This window comes from Cryptomeria japonica, chromosome 8, assembly GCF_030272615.1.
Source record: "Cryptomeria japonica chromosome 8, Sugi_1.0, whole genome shotgun sequence".
Taxonomy (NCBI): Eukaryota; Viridiplantae; Streptophyta; class Pinopsida; order Cupressales; family Cupressaceae; genus Cryptomeria; species Cryptomeria japonica.
Window position 1 is genome coordinate 74,669,786 of NC_081412.1, and position 22,980 is coordinate 74,692,765.

Genomic DNA, 22,980 nt, shown 5'->3' on the forward strand with positions numbered 1-22,980 from the left:
TAATCAAAATCATAGTAAACTAGTAAGACAACCTAATGCTTATAAATTTAATGGGAAATGTTTCAATTGCAATAAATTTGGTCATAGAGAAAATCAGTGCAGATTTAGAAATAATTAGAATACAAACTTACCCATTGATCAATGTTCTAAATGCAACAAAGTTGGTCATAATTTAGAAAATTGCAGAATGAATGTGAAATGCTATGTTTGTGGTAGATTCAAGGACATTTATCTAATGAATGCAGATCACAAACCAGTCAAGGATATGGAAAGGCTATTTAGAGGAATAATGTAATTTGTTATCCATGTAACAATATTAGACATATTGCAAAATTTTGTAGAAGAAAGACTATTTTGGCAAACAATAAAGGATCTAGTGTGAAGGGAAAAGAATAGGTAAATGAAATAAAGCAAGAATTTTCAAAACAATGGATTAAGAAGCGAGATCAACAAGTTGATGAATCTATATCTGCATCGGTAGAACAGAGTAACCCTCCACTAGTAGGAGATTCCTCATCCGACTAAGGAATAATCCTTAGGGGGTATTGCAGCAAGTTGAAAATCATGCATTCTACCCTCGGTTGATGGTAAGAAGACACAATTTTTCTTTACTGGCATATATGTTAAGTTTTCACTTAACTGATGAGCATTTAATGTGGTTTTTGAAGAACTTTTTAGTTATATAACACCGGAAAACCCTCATTTCAACTCACCAAGCATTCAAGCATTTAGAGAGCACGAAATTGAGCAAGGGGAATCTAAAGGCGAAGCAGCAAAGTGATTTTTCAGGCATTCAAGGATTTCAAGTTAAGAAGTATTTATCTTTCAAAATGGCATCTTCATCTTCTGCACTTGAGTTTATTCCAAACCCTATTGTGGTAGAGAACATCAAGCACCCTAAACTTGTATTTAAGATTATCCCTGAAATTGCTAAACAAGATGATTCTATTGGAGTTTTTTCAAAAAAATTTGAAGGGTATCGCTTTTGCCGAAGACTCGAGAATCTATGTCCACTGCAACATAGAAGACCTAGAGACTGAGGACTTGAAGAAAATGTTTAGTGATGTTATTACTGGTGAGCAAGGTCTAATTAAACCAGAGTATAATATTATTGAAGACTTAGGTTTTTTTGAAATTCTAAGCATTCTTGAACTTCCGAAGGAAGTAGTCCGTATTTTGTTGAGTAGAGTCCATGGAGAATTTATGTGGTTAGATTTAGTTTGCAAAATAGCCAAGGAAGAAATTAAGGTAGTTATTGGTTTACCCTCAACCGGTAGTAGGCCTGACAAAACCAACAAAATACCTCTCAAGGGTTTGATGAGCTTAACCAGAGCTACATCTGACAAGAGATACCTTAGAGTCAATGATGTTAGAGATGAAAATGTGAGATATGTGAGTATGGTACCTAGGTAAAGAGTAACACATGCAAACAGATTGAATTCAGTTTCTAGCCTTTGTATTCACAGTGCATATGAGATGGTAAAGAACAACACTAAAATTGATGTTTGTGAATGGCTTAAGGATGAATTGATTGACAACTTGAAAAAATTAAAGGTGATAAGAAAGGAACTTTTCATTTTGGCAATCTACTTGTTTGTCTAAGGCTTTACTTTAGCAAAGAGATATCTGACATTGGTCATAAGGATTTTCGATATGACATCCTAGTAGGAAAACATATTATGGAAGCTTTCACCGGTATGGGCACTGACAGTGACAAGATCATCACAGATTATTTCAAAACTTTTTCAACCAAAATGAAGGCAAGAGAGAGGTTACCATAGAGCATAGTAGACAAGTATGACAAGCAAATTTGCTTTGTAATCAAACATGATGAGACATGGATGGAAGCAGTTAGCCCTAGAACTATTTGGGTTACTGAAATGGGTTATGAAGTTGATCTAAACATTCTTGAAACATATGCAAAAACACTACTTGAGGCACCTAGAGAACCATCTGAAGAAATTTTTGGAAATGATGAAACCATTGAGAGTGTTGTTTCTATAAGGAAATAGAGAAAAAGAAGAGAGAAATTTATTGGAGATGGATCCAAGATGGTGAAGGAGGTTAAAGAAAATTTAATGAACATAAGTGGTATATATGCCAGTGAACTAAAAGGATTGAAACCGGAAGCTCATGTTTCACCGATTGTCACTTCTTCCGATACCGACAGTGGAAAGGCAGCCGAGTTTAAGAGAGTAAAAAGGAGGAAGAGAAAACCCTCACCAGTACCTTCTCCTTCTGCCAAGAGAACCAAAACACTAAGGAAGAAGCAACAGGTAGTTAGGGAACCTAAGAGGAAGTTCACACCGAAGAAGAAACAAACACCAGATACCCCTACCCTAGAAGAACTATTGAATGAGATAACACGGGAAGGAAATCTGATTAATGTAAACAAATTGTATAACTTTCTTAAGGATTATGACAAGGAAGCATTAGAAGAGAGCATTATTTTCCATTTAGACATCTATAAGAAATTCTTGATTGAAGTTGTAGATGATTTCCCAAATGATTTGTATTTGAGATTAGAAACAAAAAGACTATCAGTAATGGAACTTGATAAGATGTTGAAAGTTGAAGCACTATTGGCAGTACATCCTGTGAATTCAAAAGAGGAAATTGATGAATTAACTTCTGAGGCAAACTGGTCAGTTTTTGTCAGTGGACACCAGCAAGTGAACCTAATGGCTCGGAGAGTTAAGGAGATTGTTAATGAGACTGCAAACAAACGGGATTTTTTTTGTGAAAACGCAAAAGAAAGAAGAAAGGAGCAAACTGAAAATGGATAAAACCTTTAAAGTATATCAGAAGGATAAGGATAAGGGTAAAGGAAAAGTTGGTGGTGTTCCTCCAATATAGATTACAGATAATCTTCCACCTCCAGCTTAGGATATCCCACCAGTACATACAGTCAATCCATCAGATATGGGAACTGAAGATGTTATTCTTGATAATACTAACCCAGATTCTGAGATTCTTTTTTCTATGAATGTTGATAAACAAAATATTAACATTGTTGTAGATAAGGAGACTGCAGAAGTTAAGGCATATGACGTTAAGAATAGTAAGGTCTCTGAGATACTGGCACACACTATTGACTCTTAGAAGATTGAGATACTAGCACAAGATAAGGAACCAAAGATAGAAAAACATGCAGAGGATAAGGGCACTAACAATGAGAAACCATCAAAAGAAAAGGTACAAACATAGATAGAGACACCAAAAGAAAATGTAAGTAAAAAAGGAAGCAACTGATGGAAATAAGGAAGAGATAATTAAGGTTATTGGAGAAGTATCTATTGAGAGGAAAAATATTGCTGAACTGAGCACATCTACAGGTGAATTTAGACCTACTAATATGACAAATGTTCTTTTGGACTCTATCAAAAGGATAACAGACTGCAATGCCTTAGCATTTAAGGCTATTGATTACTCAATACCTATCTTGAAGATGATTGCAAAAACATGTAAGTTAGAACACATTAACAATTTATTAGGTAAACTAGACACATTGTCCAAATTCATTGCTGAAAATGTCATAACTATTGATAAGGTGAATGAATAAATAGTTAAGGATAGAGTTGATAAAGAGAAGAGTGAATTATTTGTGAACACTATTAAAAACTGTACATAGCACTTAGATACACTGTTACCAGTACTCAATTCTACAATTTTGGAGCGGCACTATTTGACAGAGGGTATTGATGAGAAGATAAAAAAGACACAAAAAAAGAATGATGAATTAGCAAACAATATGATAGGTTCTTCGGAACTTACATCAGTTTTTTAACAGAAAATGATAGTGTTCGAAGAAAAATTGGATAACTTTGAGAAAGAAAAGGCAAGAATAAGGATGAAGGCCTGAGAGTTGAAGAGAAAACTTGGTCCAAGATTGGATAGTCTTATTACTCTGTAGGTTGAATTAACTAAGGAAACAATCCTTGGAGAAAGATCACCAAAGCAGCAGATGCTCTATCTCACCGGTATGTTCCACCATACCGAGAAAATTCTTTCCGATAGTAACAAGTTTATGCAAAGTTTGAACTTAGTTTTGGCAGATATCTTTCAGATTGTAACCAACTAGTTACAGACTTTGAGGTAGAAATTTTGTACTCTTTGATTCTTTTTTTGACATCATTGATGTCAAAGGGGGAGTAGTGAAGAGAAAAATATATGCACAGAGGAGATCACTTACTCAGGGAGAGTACAATTCATTTTGGATTTCATTTTTGGGATAATAGTTTTGGATTTTTCTCATGAGTGTTGCCATCAATGCCAAAGGAGGAGATTGTTGGCATTCTACACTCATATGAGAATGGTTGATGTTTTCATTGATGGCAACCAACTGGTATTAGGGCTCTACACACTCACCGGCAATAAGGTCCACACTGATACCATCTACCAACATCGACAGACATATTCACTGACATCTAGATTACATCGGCAATGAAGTATACCAGCACTCAGGATGACATGAGACAAGTTTTGTTTATATGAATTGTATTGTAAATATAATTATCTTTTGTAAGCCAACTTGATATATTATAAAGACTCATATATGTATGAGATCTCATAGGTCATTTTGTATAGTAGGAGATTATTGTATGAGGTAATATAGTGGACAGTGAAAGGTTTAAGTTAAGGTATCTGGCTGAGCTTAAACGGGTACTGAACCAGGCATTAGATATGCTATTTTAAGTAGTACATTGTATTCAATTTAATTATCCATTTTTTATTCAGTGAGACTCTTCTATTGAGAAGTGAGCTCTAGGTTGTTGGTCTTCCTGCATGTGCAGGCCCATATTGTAACTAATATTTATTCATATTGGCTAGTGAGTAAATATTATGGGTCACAAATCCCATCGAGGTTTTTCCCACACCGGGTTTCCTCATTATAATATCTTGTGTTATGGTGTGCATTTATGTTGTCTCTATTATTTTTGTTTACTGCATTAATTCTTTCTTACTGGTACATTGATTTGGGTTGCAAAGTTATAAATAATTTCAAATATAATACTAACCAGTTAGACACTGATTCACCCCCCCCCCCCCCTCTTAGTGTCTTTGGGACAGTCATTGAATCAAACATAATTGTCATGTGATATCTTGCAATTATATTGTTTGATAATCGTCCTTCAATTCCATCTATTGGAGATCTATACAAGAGGTGATAGTGCTTTGCGGTGAGTTCTCTATTAGCTTTCCTATTTAGCCTAAACCCATGGAAGTTGTTGGAGGCTCACATACACATAGATCTATTGATGGTGATCATGTATCCTATTAAAGTATTATCTTCTTCTTTGTCGTTTCAAGTTGTTATTGATTTTACACTCTATGATATTTTCCAATTTGTCTAATCTTTCTGACATCATGTTGGCTTCTTCATCACTGGTGAACATTGGTGATTTTGCTAGTGAAATGGCTAGCTCTGTTCTATTGTGTTCAGGCTCATTAATTATGTGGTTTGATGATCGTCCTTCAATTCCATCTATTGGAGATCTATACAAGAGGCGATAGTGCTTTGTGGTGAATTCTCTATTGGATTTCCTATTTAGCCTAAACTTGCAGAAGTTATTGGAGGCTCGCATACACATAGATCTATTGATGGTGATCATGTATCCTATTAAAGTATTATCTTTTTTTTTGTCGTTTCTAGTTGTTATTGATTTTACACTCTATGATATTTTCCAATTTTTTTATTCTTTCTGACATCATGTTGGCTTCTTCATCACTGGTGAACATTGATGATTTTGCTAGTGAAATGGCTAGCTTTGTTCTATTGTGTTCAGGCTCATTAATTCATGAGTGATCTTCATTAAACTCCTTTCTTGTGGTGTGATAATTGGTAGTCCATTGGTGTCGTTCCCTATAGATGTCATTGTCACATCTAGTGCCCTTGTAAACAATGAAAATCATAACAAAAAAAAGTGTAGAAGTCACAATTGGAAAGGATGGAAATTTAAATTGACAAAATAGTATCCTATCAAGAATGGATTTGAAGACTATTTCTAGTTCAAATAAAGGAGAAATTGTGAATATAGCCGATTCAAATGCAAGTGATAGTAATGATGCATTAGCTTCTGTTGTTGGTTCTAAGCACAAGGCCAATGAAAAGGAATCGAGTTTTGTGAATGTCTTTGTATCAGCTGCAACTATCATGGACTACAAGGCCACTGCAAATATGATACTAACAAAGGCAACCTTGGATGAGGAGGTCTGAAGGTTGGTACAAGTACTTGGAGATTCAGAGGGAGTCAGACAAACCAAGAGAGGCAAGATTGGATGAGGAGGACAAGAGGTTGATGCAAGTACTTGGAGGTTTAGAGGGAGTCACATCATCATGAAGATTTCTTATAGCGTATGTTTCTCTGACACAGAGAAACATGAGGTAAAAGCCCTTGTTAATGCATTTTTCTCTGAGATGGAGAAATTTGAGGTGAAAGCCCTTGTTAATGCATTTTTTCTTTGAGATGAAGAAATTTGAGGTGAAATCCCTTTTTCATCTCTAATATGAAGATGTTTTTCTTTCCACCCGCTGGGAGTAGCCATGGTGGACATCATATTGAGTGACTCCATGATGATGTATTTCTTTCTACTAATGGAAGCAGCCATTGTGGACATCATGTTGAGAGACTATGTGATGATTCTCTCATACTTGTGTTTATCCACCCTCTAGGACTAGCCATGGTGGACGTCCTGTTGAGAGACTCCATGACAACATCATGTTGAGTGACTCCATGATGGGCACCTGTGCACTTGTTCTTTTCCACATATGGCAGTAGCCATGGTGGATGTCATGTTGAGAAAATCCATAACAGGGATTGGAAAGATACCTCCCTAGCTAAGAGGGAGTGTTGATGTTATAGCAGTAGGAGATATACTTTCCTTGATTGTTCTATTAGTTGTTATAATTACTTTATATTACAGCTTGTGTTTATTCTAGTTAAACTTTTAGATTAATATTGCACCCCTTGGTATTGACTTTTACCCTCTCGATAAGAGTCATGTATATTCGTTGTCTTGCCTTAGCCAAGTATATAGTTCCCTTTGATTAGGAGTTTTGTGTGGTGGTGTTGTAAAGGGATATGTTGTGGTTACATATGCAATACCTATGGATAAACAAAAAAAAAATGATGATCTGATAGCTTAGATTGATTGTGTGACCTCATGATTGATGAACATCACTTGATAGGGTGAGTTTGATTGACGTTTTGATTGAGGAGCACCAATGATGTAAACTCACAATTTGATGGTTGTGTGACTTCATGGTGAATGAACAACACTTGATAGATAACTCAAAAAGATAGATTAAAATCTCAAGTGAGAGGATAGGATAACTAATGTGGTTGATGAATTCAATTGATTGATAAAGAACCTGACATTTTGTTGATATCTTGTTTCAAGAGGATCTTTGTGTATTGATTTCTCAAGATTGATACCCAAAGACATTTGCCATGAGAGGAGACCTCACAGATGCTGATAGTGCCATCATTGATTCTTCTGGGTTATCACACATTTTGTTCATGCCTGAGTACAGGACAAATAGAGTTTACTGACCATACTAGCTAAGAGTCGGCATAGTGACCATAACACATTATACTTACCTACTAGAGAGATGATAGTGAAACCAGAGGATGTGTACAAGATTCTTCGCATCTCGATCACTGGAGAGTTAGTGCAGTATGATCACCATGAGGTGGGAGGTACAACTACTCTATAGAGAGTCTTTGGGGACGAGGAGATCAAGGGTCTTGACATCCTGTGGCAACCGAATCTGCAAATTCAAACATAAACACTGTCAACACGTGCTCCAAATTACGCTAAAAATATGCTAAGCATGCTTGCAAATCCAAATATACAAAATGCAAAATCAAAATTTGATGTTTTGACCCTCAAACATGCCTATTTTTTTTCATATGAGTTTTCATAGATAGGAAGAAACTCGTACGAATAAGGATTACATCTAGCACAACAAACTATCCCCATACGATAAAACATGATACATCGCATGATAAAACGGGCACTCAAGCACACTTTCGTTTGAGACGTGCGCCCACATCAGACGACAAACCCTATATGCCCATACGACAAACCACTAAAAAGATATTTTATTGTATGAATAACTGGTCTTAGCCCGCACGATAAACCGAGGCACACCACTTTAAATGACTCTAAAATGCAAACAAATCAATCAAAATTTAAAATTTATGAAATCAAACAGGCTTAAGATGGATCACTTACTGCAAGGTCATAGTTTCACGACCGTCTATCTTATGTAGCTATAACATTTGTTCTTGTTCATCTATGTTCATTTATTAAATTATTTATTTGTGTTTGTTTATTTTCATATCTATTTGTGGTTATTTATTTGTCCTTGGTTAGTTAAATTTAATTTAATCAATTAATTTCCACTTGGTGTTTTTTGTGCTTAATTTTATTTCTAACTTTGATCATTACATCATTTTGCATTTTTTATTTCAATATTCGTTATTTTTAGTATTGCCATTTTTATTTCTTATTTATTAATTCGAGTTCCTTTACTTTTGTGTATTTTGTGTACTTATTGTTTTGTTTATTATTTTGTATTTTTTATTTCATTATTCATTATTTTTAGTATTGTGATTTTTATTTCTTGTTTCTTATTTATTAATTCAGGTTCCTTTACTTTTATGTATTTTGTGTATTTATTGGTGTGTTTATTATTTTCTTTGTTTCATTTACTTTTGCTTGTTTTTTTGTTTGTATTTTGATTATTTTATTGCTTTACTCACTTACATTTATTTTGGTTTTGTATCTTGGATAGTTTATTTATTGATTTTGTGCTTTATTATTTGTATTTGATGTTAACTTTTATATTTGTCTTTTGTACTTCCTTATTATTGTTATATTATGATTTCCCATGTATTTCATTTTGTTTTTCCTTTTTTTATTTTATTAAGTTTATTCACTTATTTATTTGTAGCTTTTGTATTTATTAATTATCTATATAATATGCATACTATTGTCTTAAATCCTTTCTTATTTAATTTTTTGTTTCTTATTTTTCTTTTTTGGTAATTTCATTCTTTTACTTATTGCATTATTTAAGTTTTAGTTTTACATTTACTTGGTTGTTGTTTTTGCTTATTATTATTATATTAATTATCATAGTCTTGTATAGTTTTTTGATTCTTTGGTTTTCTAGTCTTGTAGTTGTTTTTGATTTCTTGTTTTAAGTTATTAAGTGTTTTTTTATTTTTGATTCTTCTCCTTCCCTTTCTTTTAAACCCTCCAGTCCTCTCCTCTGCCTCTATTTATACTCCCCAATCTATAGCTACCCTCTCATTTCTACTCTCTAACTCTTTTTTCATTCTAATGATAGATCATGAAGTATGATCCAAAACATTGATGATAAAAAATATTACATAATACAATTTAAAAAACTAAAATTAAAATCTGAATGTTTAACTTCACATTTATTTCTTTATGCAAATCAAAACTCATTTAAAGCTAAGGAATAGATGACAGCTGCAATTCTCAAACAAAACATTAATTTATTTTCACTCCATTCAGAAACTAAAAACATCACAACCTTAAGTAGACTAGTGATAACTTGATAGGGAACAAACACTAAATTATAGGCCACAACAACATAATTTGTGAGAACCGATTAATAGTTATACTCGGCCATTTTCCTTTCACAATACCATCAACATGTAGCACACTTAGAGAGCCAGCCTTAAATCACACACTAAGCAATATATTAAGCCTATAGAGTTTCAGTCAACTGTGAATGTTTAACACTTTCAAGCCTAAAAATCAAAACTTAATGTATGTGATTTAAAAGAATCAAAAATTAAATATAGATTCCGCAATATCAGACAAATTTCCAGAGATATTCAGTCCCCCAAAACCACCCCATCCATCTCCTCCTCCACCCCCACCTGGATTCATAAAACTTTGAACTACACTTCCCAGTAGAGTATGCATAATGGCTGTGATGGTTGGCCTCACAAACATATTACCCATTGTGTTATATGGATTTTGGAAGGGTTGATACTGCTGCTGCTGCATCTGAGAAGACGACCAGCTGTGCAGCGAAGATGGGCGAGGAAAAGAAAACAATCTGGGAGGCTCACTGAAACTTCTCTCCAAATGACGGGGGCCTGAGCTTGCAGTGTAATCTACATATGCCCGAGTTACAGCTTGAGAAGTTTCATTCAGCAGGGATTCTCTGAGCAAAGGTATTTGTGTGCAGTTCACATGGGCATCGTAGTCGCACTCAGAACAGTGATAATTCCATGAACGTTGGTCTTCTTGCAAACAGACATTGCAGGTAAAGGCTTTGCTCGGATAGGGAGGAATGAAACAGAGATCCAAACTATTGTGCGGATGATTTCGGTCTTTAATTTTCCTGAGCAGATTTGCACATGATGGGTGCAGATCTAGGCGGCAAATGGAGCAGTGGAAGGAGAAGCCTTGGGTAATGGGTTGCCAACATGCATTGCATCTACAAAGCGAGGGTGCATAATTCCAGGGTTCAGGTAGCAGATGGAGAACGTGACTACAAGCGGGATGATCAGTGATTTGGTGAGGGATTTGTGAGCAGGTCAAGTGAAGGAGAAAATTGCAGGCCGGCTGACAATGGTAGGCCAAACATTCCCCAATGGGTTTCATGGACCCTCTACAGTACTTCTCAATTGCCTCTGGCCCTCGGAATGTAATGAGATCCAGGATATGATCAGAATGGAAGAAATGATGGATCTCCCTTACGCTTGCAAAGGCGAATTCCGCTATTAAAAGTCTCCTGGTTTGGACTCAGCTATCTCAAGCAGTCTCACCAGAGAATTTTTCAATTTGGGTCCTCGAAATTTTCATGAACATTGAATGATAGTTATAGTTCTCCGTGTAGAATTGGGAACCACGTAATTTGTTAGGTGTAAGATTCGCTTCCATCGTGGGTTCTTGGTAGCGCTCATGAAGGTCGTTTGAAATTTTCCAACAGGTAAGATGAAGACTCGTTCTATTGCACTGACGTCTGACTACAACTCTCATTGTTTATTTGTTATTCATGTTATATAAAAATGAATAATCGTTTGAAAATATTTTGTAAGCTTTATTATAATATTTTGACTAGTCAAGTATTAATAAAATGAATAGTGAAAGCTGCTTCGAATTTTAATATCAATTGTTCTTCCTCAAATCAATGACGAAACTCTTTTATACAAAAATTAGTGAATTTTATTATAAATTATTTTTAAAAGTTTTTAAAAATATATTATTATAATGTTGAAATTTGTATGCTTATGTCAAATCTTATCTAGTTTTGTGTTTATTTTTTATAATTTTTAAAATTAATTATATTTTGATAAAAAGATCAATTTTGTGTGAAGTTGGACTCATAACCTTCACCTTTCTCCTTTTACACCATATTTTCATATAGTTTATCTTATATCTCATCTAGAGCTAGACACCTTTTTAAGACATCCCAAATTTATTGAACCTCCCTCCATACCGAGACAATTATTTTTTACATAAAACTTCATTATTGTGTTACCTAAGTCATTCGCAATAGTGTGGACCTATTATCCAAATATTTCACCCCCACATTTCCAAATTTCAAATTTAAATTTAGCACACTCCAACCCATTTTACTAGTTGTTTAAGACAAATAACAAATATTTCATGTATTATTACTATGACATAGTATTAAAGTCATTCAGTTGGATTCATTTATCATACTCTCATATTGTCTCTATCTTAGATTATTTAAGAATTCAATGATTAGTTATTAGAAGAACACTTTGATTGGTGCATAAAAAAACAACATTCACTTCAACATCATTATCTAGGACATCTATATGATTGATTGTTGTCTTTGATCCTTAACTGTAAAGTTGATATATTAAAGTATTGGTGTATGAGAATGTCTACTCTAGTGACCCATTAGCACTCTAAAATTATTCTTAAATATTGTCAATCCTAGGAGTAGAACACAGAATAATGAACCATGCAAAATAGAGAACAAGGTGATAAATTTCAAATCTACAAAATTGAACTAAATAAAGACACATATTTGATAAAGAAATTAAGATGAAGCATATATAGTGATGATATACTTTTAGAATTGAGAACATTAAGTTCAATTGCCACATTATTTTCATTCTTATTTATCAAGTTGAAAACACATAAACGAGTTCCACTATAAGACCAAAATAAATCACATATAAAATGAAATGCTTTTGTCTATAAAAGAGAGTGCCATTCCTATCACTTTTACAGACAAGTTAACCAACATACCATGCAAATATTAGCAAGTAGGAAATCTTGATCTATCACATTATGCTTTTATTTAATGTATTTAGGAGATTAAGAATTTGATCAAACATTATTTTGATCTAATAAAGGCTTTACCAAATAGAACTCAATCTAAGGTGATTTATTAGACCTATGTATGTGCCTATATTTTCTTCTCTTATTCATATATCTATTTTTCTAATTCTAAAAGTTTAATTTCATGTCATGCATATGGGGTCAAACAAAACCACCTAGAGATAACATTTCAAATGCACATATCTATTGAAATTAACTTTATAAAAGGAATAAAGCATAATATGTTTTTAAATATTATATATAATTTTTTATTTTATAAGAGTTCAAAACACTAGGTAAAGAACATACTAAGTCATTTAAAAAATATATATTATTACATTAGATATCAATGTCTTTATTTTAACAAAAAGAAATTCAGTTCAATAAATAGGAAATGAGAAGTGCAATATGATAAAACACACGTCTAAGTTTCTATGTATAAATTAAAATATCAATAATACTAAAATATTTAATGGAAAGTGGTAATACTATTTGAACACTAAATATTGGATTTAATGATTTGATTCCAAGATAAGTTGGAGAGGGGATAGGGGCCCTAGCTTGATTGCCTAAAATCAACCGATGCAAGCAAGAGGTTATGAGATCTAGTCTCACCCCATCACTATAGTATTGGAGGGCATATTGTGCTAGTGTCACCAATCACATTAAAAAATGTTTACCATACACACTACCCAATTTCAATAGTCTAAAAAAAAATCTTGGAAAGATTTTACTTGTACTAAAAGTTATGAATTATGGTAAAATCTTGAAAAATAATAGAAAAATAGTAAATTTTTTAGATGAAAATGACATGAATCATTAGCTCATAGATTGTTGTTAAATTCTTGATAGTTTATTGAGTATAATTGACCAAATTTATGCAAAAAATATTGACCATTTTTTTTCCTAATTGACCTTCCACACAACTTCAACATAACACAAGATGCAATTCTTAGTTAATTAAAATAATTACAATATATTAAATTAAAGACAATTCTTTTGCATCCCATACATATGAAATAATTAATTCACTAAACTTATGTAATGATTAATTAATTATAATAATTACAATATATGAAATCGTTCCATAACTACTCCTACCATCCCATACATATGAGAATTACTTAAAAACAAGTTACAAATCTTATACAGAACTTATACAATCATTATACAATCATTAAAAAACTATTGAATTTTATTAATAATTATTTTTTAAGTATTTTAAAATAAATCATTGTAAAGGTGAAATTTGTATATTTATCATATCAACTTTTATTTAGTTTTGTATTTATTTTGACTAATATTTTATGAGATTAATTTTATGTGAAGTTGGACTCATTCTCATAGTCTTCACCTTTCCCCATTTATACCACATTCTCATGCATTTTATCTTATCTCATCTATATCTAAACACTTTTTTTACACATCCTACACATTCAGATAGTTATTCTCTACATGAACTTCATTATTTTGTTACCCAGTAGTGTAGATTGAGCTATCATCCAACTAGCATACATATATTGAATAATAATATATAAAATGCATTGAGAAATATCCTTGCTAAGGCACATATTGCATCTTAGAAATTTATGAAAATGGGGCCTTTAGAGTTTTATCTCTAGTGTATTTTATATACATTATTTTTTAATATGAGTATGCTAGTAGCAGTTGCGACAAAAAATATAATATTATATTAATATTACTATAATAAAATATTGAACAATGTTAAAATATTAATCGAAATATTAAGAATTATTCTTAAAAAAAAGGGTTTTGAGATTCCTATGGGTAAATGTAACCTAATGATCTCAAAAATCCTTTTGTGAAATTGGAAAACAAATAAGCCTAACTATAGTCTTAAAAAGAAAGATAGGCATTTGGATTCTATCCCTTTGTTGCAAGAGAAATGAGATTATTAATTATGCGTATATGATCTAGGTTATTAGTACCAAAAATTATTGAATTTGATAGAAAATAAAAATATACAAAAGAATAAAAAAATAGTACACCTTATCTATTACAAAGATTTGGTAGTGAAATGTGCTAGACTAGGGTTTTGGGTACCCTAGTGTAAAGGTGTCCAAAACTATTGCAAGTGATCATAAATGTAGTCAAGAGACTATGCTCCTTTGTCTCTAAGAAATTGAGCTCAAAACGACAAGGTGTGGGTGTTGGGTGAATTATTCAAAGATTTTTCATCCTTTTGAAGTTTATCCCCATTTATTTTTGTCTAATTTACACATGTTGGATCTAAAATTTTTTGTGCTTTAAATCTTATATTCATATCATTAATCACTAACCTGGGTAGCCAATATAGGGTGGTGTGATAATTTCACCTCTAGATCTATGTGCAAAAGATTATGGAATTATGATAGGCTTAGTCATTATAAGTGTTCAAAGGAATCCAATGCCTTCCACAACTCTAAAGAACTGCTTAGAATATTTTCATCATATGTTGCTATGACATGATTTGCTAGGTATTTTGCAACTTGATTCATTTCTTATATACATGATTAGTTGTCAATGTGGATATGAAGTCAAGAAATGGTCAAAGTTGTATCAAAATTTTAATCTTTTCATATGGAACATTTTTATTTACACATTATATTTAAAATTATCGTTCAATCCCTTTCCATTTAGACACTTTTCACATCATAATGACATCACACTTATAGATCTAGAAGTGTTGCATGTTTTCATCCTATCTTAAATCTATGTTTATGTTTCTTTGAGGTTGTATAAACAAGTTGGTCATTATCATCTTGGATGATGTAGTATTTAGATGCACTATCAAAATGTAATTTTGGTTTGTCAATTGAAAGAGGAATCCACTTAGTTTTTTTGTTGGGATTATAGGGAGATGAAGTAACTATTATAAAATGTTTTATTTATTTCCAAGTTATGATATTTATATTTAGAAAATAATTAGTGACTATAAATAGGTTTTGTTTCAACTATTTTTCATAATCACGATATTCAATTTTTCTCACCTATTATCATTATAGATTATACCTCTTGAAACAATTAAGAGTTTAATTTATTTTACTATAGAATTATATTAAATTAAGAGTCACTTTATTTTCTTTAGAGTTGATTATTTTTATATCAAAATTATTTAATTTACTACAAAATTTAATCTAAGATTAGAATCTTTTAAATAAATAGTGTTTCTATTAATTTTCTTTCAACTTCGATTACCATTACAAATTGCCTTTGTAAACTTAATTAATTCTAAAATAAACACTTTAAAATATTCTACTAATCATAAGTTATTAATGATTTGCCTAGAGTAAACCTAGGAAAAAAAAATATAAATTCCTTTACAAGATTCTATAGCAATTTCATAGAATAGACCTTATTAACGTATCTGAAGCGATGTTTATGGTTCCAACCACAATTTTTCTGGTGTATTGTATAACAGGGCACTAGGGCAACATTAAGAGCCCAAAGTCCAAGAGGATCGATGAGAAATATTAAACAATTAATTATGTTTCAAGATGGCTGATGTTGGAAACTGATTGCAAATAATGTGTGTTGAGAAATGTTTCTATATTTCTATTTCTATGTTTACATCCCTTTTGCAGTTTCTATTTTATGTTGGAAACTAATTGCAACTGATGTGTGTTGAGAAATATTTCTATATTTCCATTTTTATGTTTACATCCATGTCAGGAATTTGATGGTCAATATGGCCATTTTTATACTTTTGAATCGTATATGACAACTTAAAAATATATTGGATGGTATAGATTGACTTGTTATATTTTTATAAAACTGTATATACATATCATTTTAATTTACTAATAAACCATAAAAATTTATTATAAGTAGTATAGTATTCTAATTTATAATATTAATATATATTAGTTTGGTTGATCCTCTCCTTCTTGTAGTTGAGATTACTGAAGACTTGGTTTATTTGAGACAATTACTTGATTTCACTTGGAAATACATTATTGCTAATTGTAGTTGATATTATCAAGGACAAGAACTGGTTATTGCATTAAATTATACTTTACATCATTATTGTGACATTTGTAATATGTACTACTCTTCTTGTTAGGATACTCGGTGAACAACTGAGAGGGGGGGGGGGGTGAAACATGGTGGGAAACACTACCCATAGTTGGATGATACTTCTGCAAAAAGTATATGAATACAATAAGGCCCTGCACATGCAGCAAGGCACACTACCTAGAGTGCACTGCTCATCACAATGGAATCTCATTGACTACATAAGAGGCCAACTACCTCAAAATATTTGGACAACAATTAAAAAAGAAGAACTACCTGTGATAGTATCAAACATGCCAGATTACAGTTCCGGTTAAGCTCAATACTAGAGGTCTAAAATCTCTTACATAAAACCAACTCGATTACCTATGATCGACCAAATCCTATGCACAAATTATTATTACAATATTTTCTCCTTGCCTATTTATCTACAATGAAATCTTACATATATTTATACCAACCTAGGACCTAACCAATTAGGTCGAGCACCCAAATGATAATTCAATAGATCCGTTACATAATCCTGAAATAAAACCATAAAACATGTCGACCTAAGGCCAAACAAACATCATCCAATCAATAAAGCATCCCAAAAGCGCATTAGAGGATCCACCAACATGTTACATGAAAACCGATCCATAACCTAGATAGCACCGGACCTAAATTAGATCCACACACACCAAAGAAATGACACCAATCAGTTGAGGCACGAACACAATCACCATCAGCATCCCGAATCCCTTCTAGAAGCTACACCAACACCACTTATGCATTACATCAAAGATCTTCAATAAAGCTCTACAAGTGAAACCCTTATCGGACCTATAAAGCAGGCTTACTAGAACATAAGATAGCATCCGACCATTAAATCAATACCAATTGACTGAAACATACTTCAGAAGCATATGAACCATCCATACAAACTTATTCCATCATCCAGATCATACCGGTGACAATCAATTGATTATCTTCCCAATCCAATCCTTCTACTAGAAGCCGGTAAACAACCATAACAACTAGTGTTGACATCAATGACAAAACATCGATGCAACACATAATCAATTCCTTCATATGGCCAACAATTCTAAAATGTCAAACAATGATGTATATGTTGTAATAATTGATGGGAGAATTATATCTAGTTGATGTAACAAAAAGTATATTGCATTATGTATTCAATTATGTAATGCTTTCATTTATTCACCTTGTTTGTAAAAAAGGATGATATATTATTTTAGGGAAAATTTAAATTTTATAGAATTTATTCATCGCACAATGAAATCCACCTAATAGACAAATCAACCATATAACTCATATCTCCCACTTCATCTCCAAACACAAATAAATAGAAAAATATCAAACCACAAACTAAGAATGGTTTTTGAAAACCATAAAAGAAAAAGAGACAAAAATAAGCAGCATATTTGGCCTAAATTAGTCATGGTCTTCAAGGCCATTTTCAGAATATGTTCTTACAGCTGTCATATCGTGTCATAGAATATATCTTGTATAACTCCCTAATTTGGACACCTCATTTTGATTTATTCAACTTATCCAAAGATGCTTCTTGTCATATGCTAGTCAAGATTCCAATATCATCTCCTCTTACATATCTTACACATCATAATAATCTATGATAAATAACTCCCATCTTACATGTTATAAGATATTCCAAATAGCAGACAAAATCTGAATGTTTAACATCACACTTAATTCTTTATGCAAATCAAAACTCATTTAAAGCTAAGGAATAGATGATGATGCAATTCGCAAACAAAACATTCACTTATTTTCACTCCATTCAGAAACTACAATCATCACATTTTGCAGGACACGGTGTCCATCATAAGTAGACTAGTGATAACTTGATAATGAACAAACCCTAAATCATAGGCCACAACAACATAATTGGTGAGAACCGATTAATAGTTATACTTGGCATTTTCCCCTTCACAATACTAATTTAGAAGAATCCAAAGTTAAACATAGATTCCGCAATATCAGACAAATTTCCAGAGCTATTGAGTCCCCCAAAACCACCCCATCCATCTCCTCCTCCAACCCCACCTGGATTCATTAAACTTTGAACTACACTTCCCAGTAGAGTCTGCATAATGGCTGTGATGGTTGGCCTCACAAACATATTACCCATTGTGTTATATGGATTTTGGAAGGGTTGATACTGCTGCTGCTGCATCTGAAATGACGACGAGCTGTGCAGCCAAGATGGGCGAGGAAAAGAAAACAATCTGGGAGGCTCACTGAAACGTCTCTCCAAATGACGGGGGCCTGAGCTTGCAGTATAATCTACATATGCCCGGTTTATTGCTTCAGAAGTTTCATTCAGCAGTGATTCTCTGAGCAAAGGTATTTGTGTGCAGTTCACATGCGCATCGTAGTCGCACTCAGAACAGTGATAATTCCATGAACGTTGGTCTTCTTGCAAGCAGACATTGCACCTAAAGGCTTTGCTCGGATAGGGAGGAATGAAGCAGAGATCCAAACTATTGTGCGGATGATTTCGGTCTTTAATTCTCCTGGGCAGATTTGCACATGATGGGTGCAGATCTAGGCGGCAAATGGAGCAGTGGAAGGAGAAGCCATGGGTAATGGGTTGCCAACAAGCATTGCATCTACAAAGTGAGGGTGCATAATTCCTGGGTTGAGGTAGCAGATGGAGAACGTGACTACAAGCGGGATGATCAGTGATTTGGTGAGGGATTTGTGAGCAGGTCAAGTGAAGGAGAAAATTGCAGGCCGGCTGACAATGGTAGGCCAAACCTTCCCCAATGGGTTTCACGCACCCTCTACAGTACTTCTCAATTGCCTCTGGCCCTCGGAATGTATTAAGCTCCAGGATATGACCAGAATGGAAGAAATGATGAAACTGTCTTAGACTTGCATAGTCGAATTCCCCCATTAAAAGTCTCCTAGTTTGGACTCAGCTATCTCAAGCAGTCTCACCAGAGATTTTTTTAATTTGGGTCCTCGAAATTTTCATGAACATTGAATGATAGTTATAGTTCTCCGTGTAGAATTGGGAACCCTGTAATTTGTTAGGTGCAAGATTCGCTTCCATCGTGGTTCTTGGTAGCATCCATGAAGCTCTTTTGAAATTTCCCAACAGGTAAAGGTGAAGACGCGTTCCATTCCACTGAAGTCTGACTATAACTCTCATTGTTTATTTGTTATTCATGGTATATAAAAATGAATCATAGTTTGAAAGTGTTTTGTAATCTTCTTTATTATAATATTCTGACTAGTCAAGTATTCACTGCTTCGAATTTTAATATCAATTGTTAAAGGAATCTCTTGTTCAAGTCAAAACAATATTGTTAAAAAGATCAATTTTGTGTGAAGTTGGACTCATTCTCATAACCTTCACCTTTCTTCTTTTACACCATATTTTCATATAGTTTATCACATATCTCATTTATAGCTAGACACCTTTTTAAGACATCTCGCATTTATTGAACCTCCCTCCATAGAAAGACAATTTTTTACATAAAACTTCATTATTTTGTTACCTAAGTCATTTGCAATAATGTGGATTGACCTATTATCCTGCCATTAAAAAGTCGCCTGGGTTGTACTCAACTATCTCAAGAAGTCTCACCTGAGATTTTTTTATTTGGGTTCACGAAATTTTCATGAACATTTACTGTTAGTTATAGTTCTTTGTCAATAACGTGTAGGACCGGGAACCACTGATTATTTACGTGTGAGATTTGGTCTCATCATTGTTTTGAAAAGTTCAATGTTTTTGTAGGGTTCTTGGTAGCATCCATGAAAGAACATAGGTTTTTTCAGAGATTAGTAGTAGCAAGCTTGTTGAGTGACCGTGAGAGCTTTGTTTTTCGAGGAAAGAAGTGGTAGACCCCCTGTCCTTCCCAAGAATTAATGGTATTGCTGTACCAAGACTCTTCCATACGCGGCTAAGGTGCAAAATGAGGATGACTTAAAGGAGTTCGAAGTTTCCAAGCATTTAATGTAAAGACTTGTTCTGTTCGAAGTCTACTACACGTTATGCATGGATTGTCTTTCTCAATTTATCATTTTCTCATATTGATTCTCATCCTAGGCTAAATGAGAAAAATTAAAAGATCAATTATTAGAAGACTATTTTGATGGAGGTATAAAAAAATATCTATTTTGATATCATCATTTAGGATATCTATATGATTGGTTGTTGTCTTTGATTCTGACAGAATTATAGAGTTATATTTTTTAAGCATTGTTGTAAGATAAAGAGTAGAACAAAAAATAACGAATTATACAAAGTAGAAAACAAGGAGATTGAATCCACATCTACAAAATTGAAGTAATTTGAGGTACAAGTTGGTATAAAATTTAAGATGAAACATAAATAGAGAGGATCTATTTAGTCTTGAGAACATTAGGTTTGACTACGACATTATTTGCGCTCTTATTCATCATGGTGGAAGCACATAAGTGAGTCCCACTTTTGGACTAAAATAATAAAATGCTGAAATAAAACACATCTAAAATCAAACGCTTTTTGTTTGTAAAAGTGGGGGAGCATTTTTTGTCACTTTTATTAGTAAATCAAATGAAACATCTTCAATTTGTACACTTGTAGATAGAAGTGAAACTAATAAAGTTCTCCTACCTACTTGATTGACTATTTCAACCAATCAAACAAGCAAGGGATCTTGATCTATTGCATTATGCTTTCATTTAATATATTAAGAAGATTAAGGGTGTGATCTAATAGATTTCAAACTAAGATGCTTTAACTAAACCTAAACATGTGTCAACTTTTTCTTCAACTATTCATATATCATATTTTTTGAATTCAAGATAGTTAAATTCACATCATCCATGTGTGAGGTCAAACAAAACCACCCAAAGATAAGACTTTGCTTGTAATGTTTCCTTGAAGTCTACTTTCTAAAATGCATAGTATATAATGAGTTTTTTTAGTATTATATTTATTTATTTAATAAGCAAGGTATGTCCATGTTGCAAAAATATCTCTATGTAGGACACTAAGAATAAACTACATAAAAATTATTTAAAATTGCATTACATTCCACATCAATGTCTTGTTTCAACTAGAAAAATCAATTTGATAAATAGACAATAAGAAATGCAATATACTAAAATTTACAAGTCTATTTTTTATTAGTATCAATTTAAATAATAAAATAAAAATATTCAATAAAAAGTTATAAAACTAAATATTGGAGCTAAATGCTTTTATTCCAAGAAATCTTGGAATGGTTTTTCTTATAGTAAAAATTGGGAATTAAGGTAAAAATATTTCTCATTATTAAATAATAGGAAAATATTTTAAAATTTATGAACATTAACAAAAAAATGATATTTTTGAAAAAATATAAATTAAATTTATAGGGAAAATGGAACAAATCACAATTTTTTAAATCATCTTTAAATTATTGATATATGTTTAGTATAATTTACATAATGTATTAATACTAAAAAAATGTTAATTTTCATGGTAAGTAAGGTTAAAAAGTGAGACACACTAATTTTCTTTCAACCATCCAATATTGGAATTACATGTCAATATTGCTTACATTTATTTTGAAAAAATAAAACCAATTGTTCATGTATGACTCCCATGATTGCCAATTATTAATGGAAGTTATTTTATTCTTGTGTGTATTCATCTTGTTGGATTAACCAAGACCAATTTTAGAAAAATAAAAATGCCCTTATATTTTTGGTGAACCCCTCTAATTGTACACATTCCAATGGTTTTGAATTCTATAGTTTGTACATTCACTATTTCAAGTTTCTAACTCTATATTATTTTTATAGTACTATAATATATCTTGATAGGCTTGTGTCATCCTTTCATTAATATTTGTTTTATTTTAAGTGTTTAAGAGTCATTGTTAAAATACATTTTAGGCTGAAAATATAACATGTTTAGCTAGTATGATTTTACAATGTGATCATCAATAATTATTTTGGATTAAATATTTTATACTTTATTTTAGCTCTAAAATTACTTCAACTATTATGACTAGCACATCTACCTCCTCTCGTTTCTTTGCTATTGATCCATGCTCTATCATTACTTTGTCCATTATCACTATTTATCCCTATGTCGCTGCCTATACTTATTCTAAAGCACCCCTACATAGTGGTTGTCATTTCTCTACATTTCCCCCTCATGACATTCCTCCAAATTACATCCATTGCAATACCTAGGGGATTAATATCTAAAGTAATATGTTATCACGTGCATGTGCATACTAGGGTATTTCAAATAACAAAAATGTGACACATACATTTTATAGTATCACGAGCAATGAAGTTATTCTAATCAATATTGTATGAGTAGGTATTATGGATTAAGAAGATTATGCAATAGGGGAGTGAGGTTTTTGTCAACATTCTAATCTTGTAAAAATCACTTTAAATAGGTTAATAAGAGGAAATTCCATTCACTATGTTGGTCTTGCTAAGGTGATGAAATAATCATTTTAACAGCATAATCTTGTATTATGTTAGAGTTTCATAATTGTAGGGCCCTTTTTAATAAAACATCTAATGTATTTAATAAAGGAAATAATGATCACACCAAATTCATATATTTTTTATAGAATCCTACCCAAGTTTTGAAAA

At 32.4% G+C, this 22,980-nt stretch overlaps 2 protein-coding genes across 2 annotated transcripts; both read right to left on the reverse strand.

The window, feature by feature from the left end:
- Positions 1–9,825: 9,825 nt before the first annotated feature.
- LOC131046393 (uncharacterized) lies at positions 9,826–10,932 on the reverse strand. The gene is made up of 2 exons (XM_057980133.2): positions 10,859–10,932; positions 9,826–10,783 (listed from the first exon to the last, which is right to left on the reverse strand). The coding sequence occupies exons 1-2, from the start codon at positions 10,930–10,932 to the stop codon at positions 9,826–9,828; spliced, it is 1,032 nt and encodes a 343-aa protein (XP_057836116.2).
- Positions 10,933–18,325: 7,393 nt separating this feature from the next.
- Positions 18,326–19,282, reverse strand: LOC131855926 (protein VACUOLELESS GAMETOPHYTES-like). The gene has a single exon (XM_059210191.1). It carries the CDS (start codon positions 19,280–19,282, stop codon positions 18,326–18,328), a length of 957 nt encoding a protein of 318 aa, XP_059066174.1.
- Between the last annotated feature and the right edge of the window lie 3,698 nt (positions 19,283–22,980).

Excerpts from the sequence above, each read along its gene's own strand:
- LOC131855926 (XM_059210191.1), bottom strand. The coding sequence starts at position 19,282 with ATGGGGGAATTCGACTATGCAAGTCTAAGACAGTTTCATCATTTCTTC.
- LOC131046393 (XM_057980133.2), bottom strand. The coding sequence starts at position 10,932 with ATGGAAGCGAATCTTACACCTAACAAATTACGTGGTTCCCAATTCTAC. Across the intron at positions 10,784-10,858 it reads AACTATAACTATCATTCAAT|GAGACTTTTAATAGCGGAAT; the intron begins GTTCATGAAAAT and ends AGTCCAAACCAG.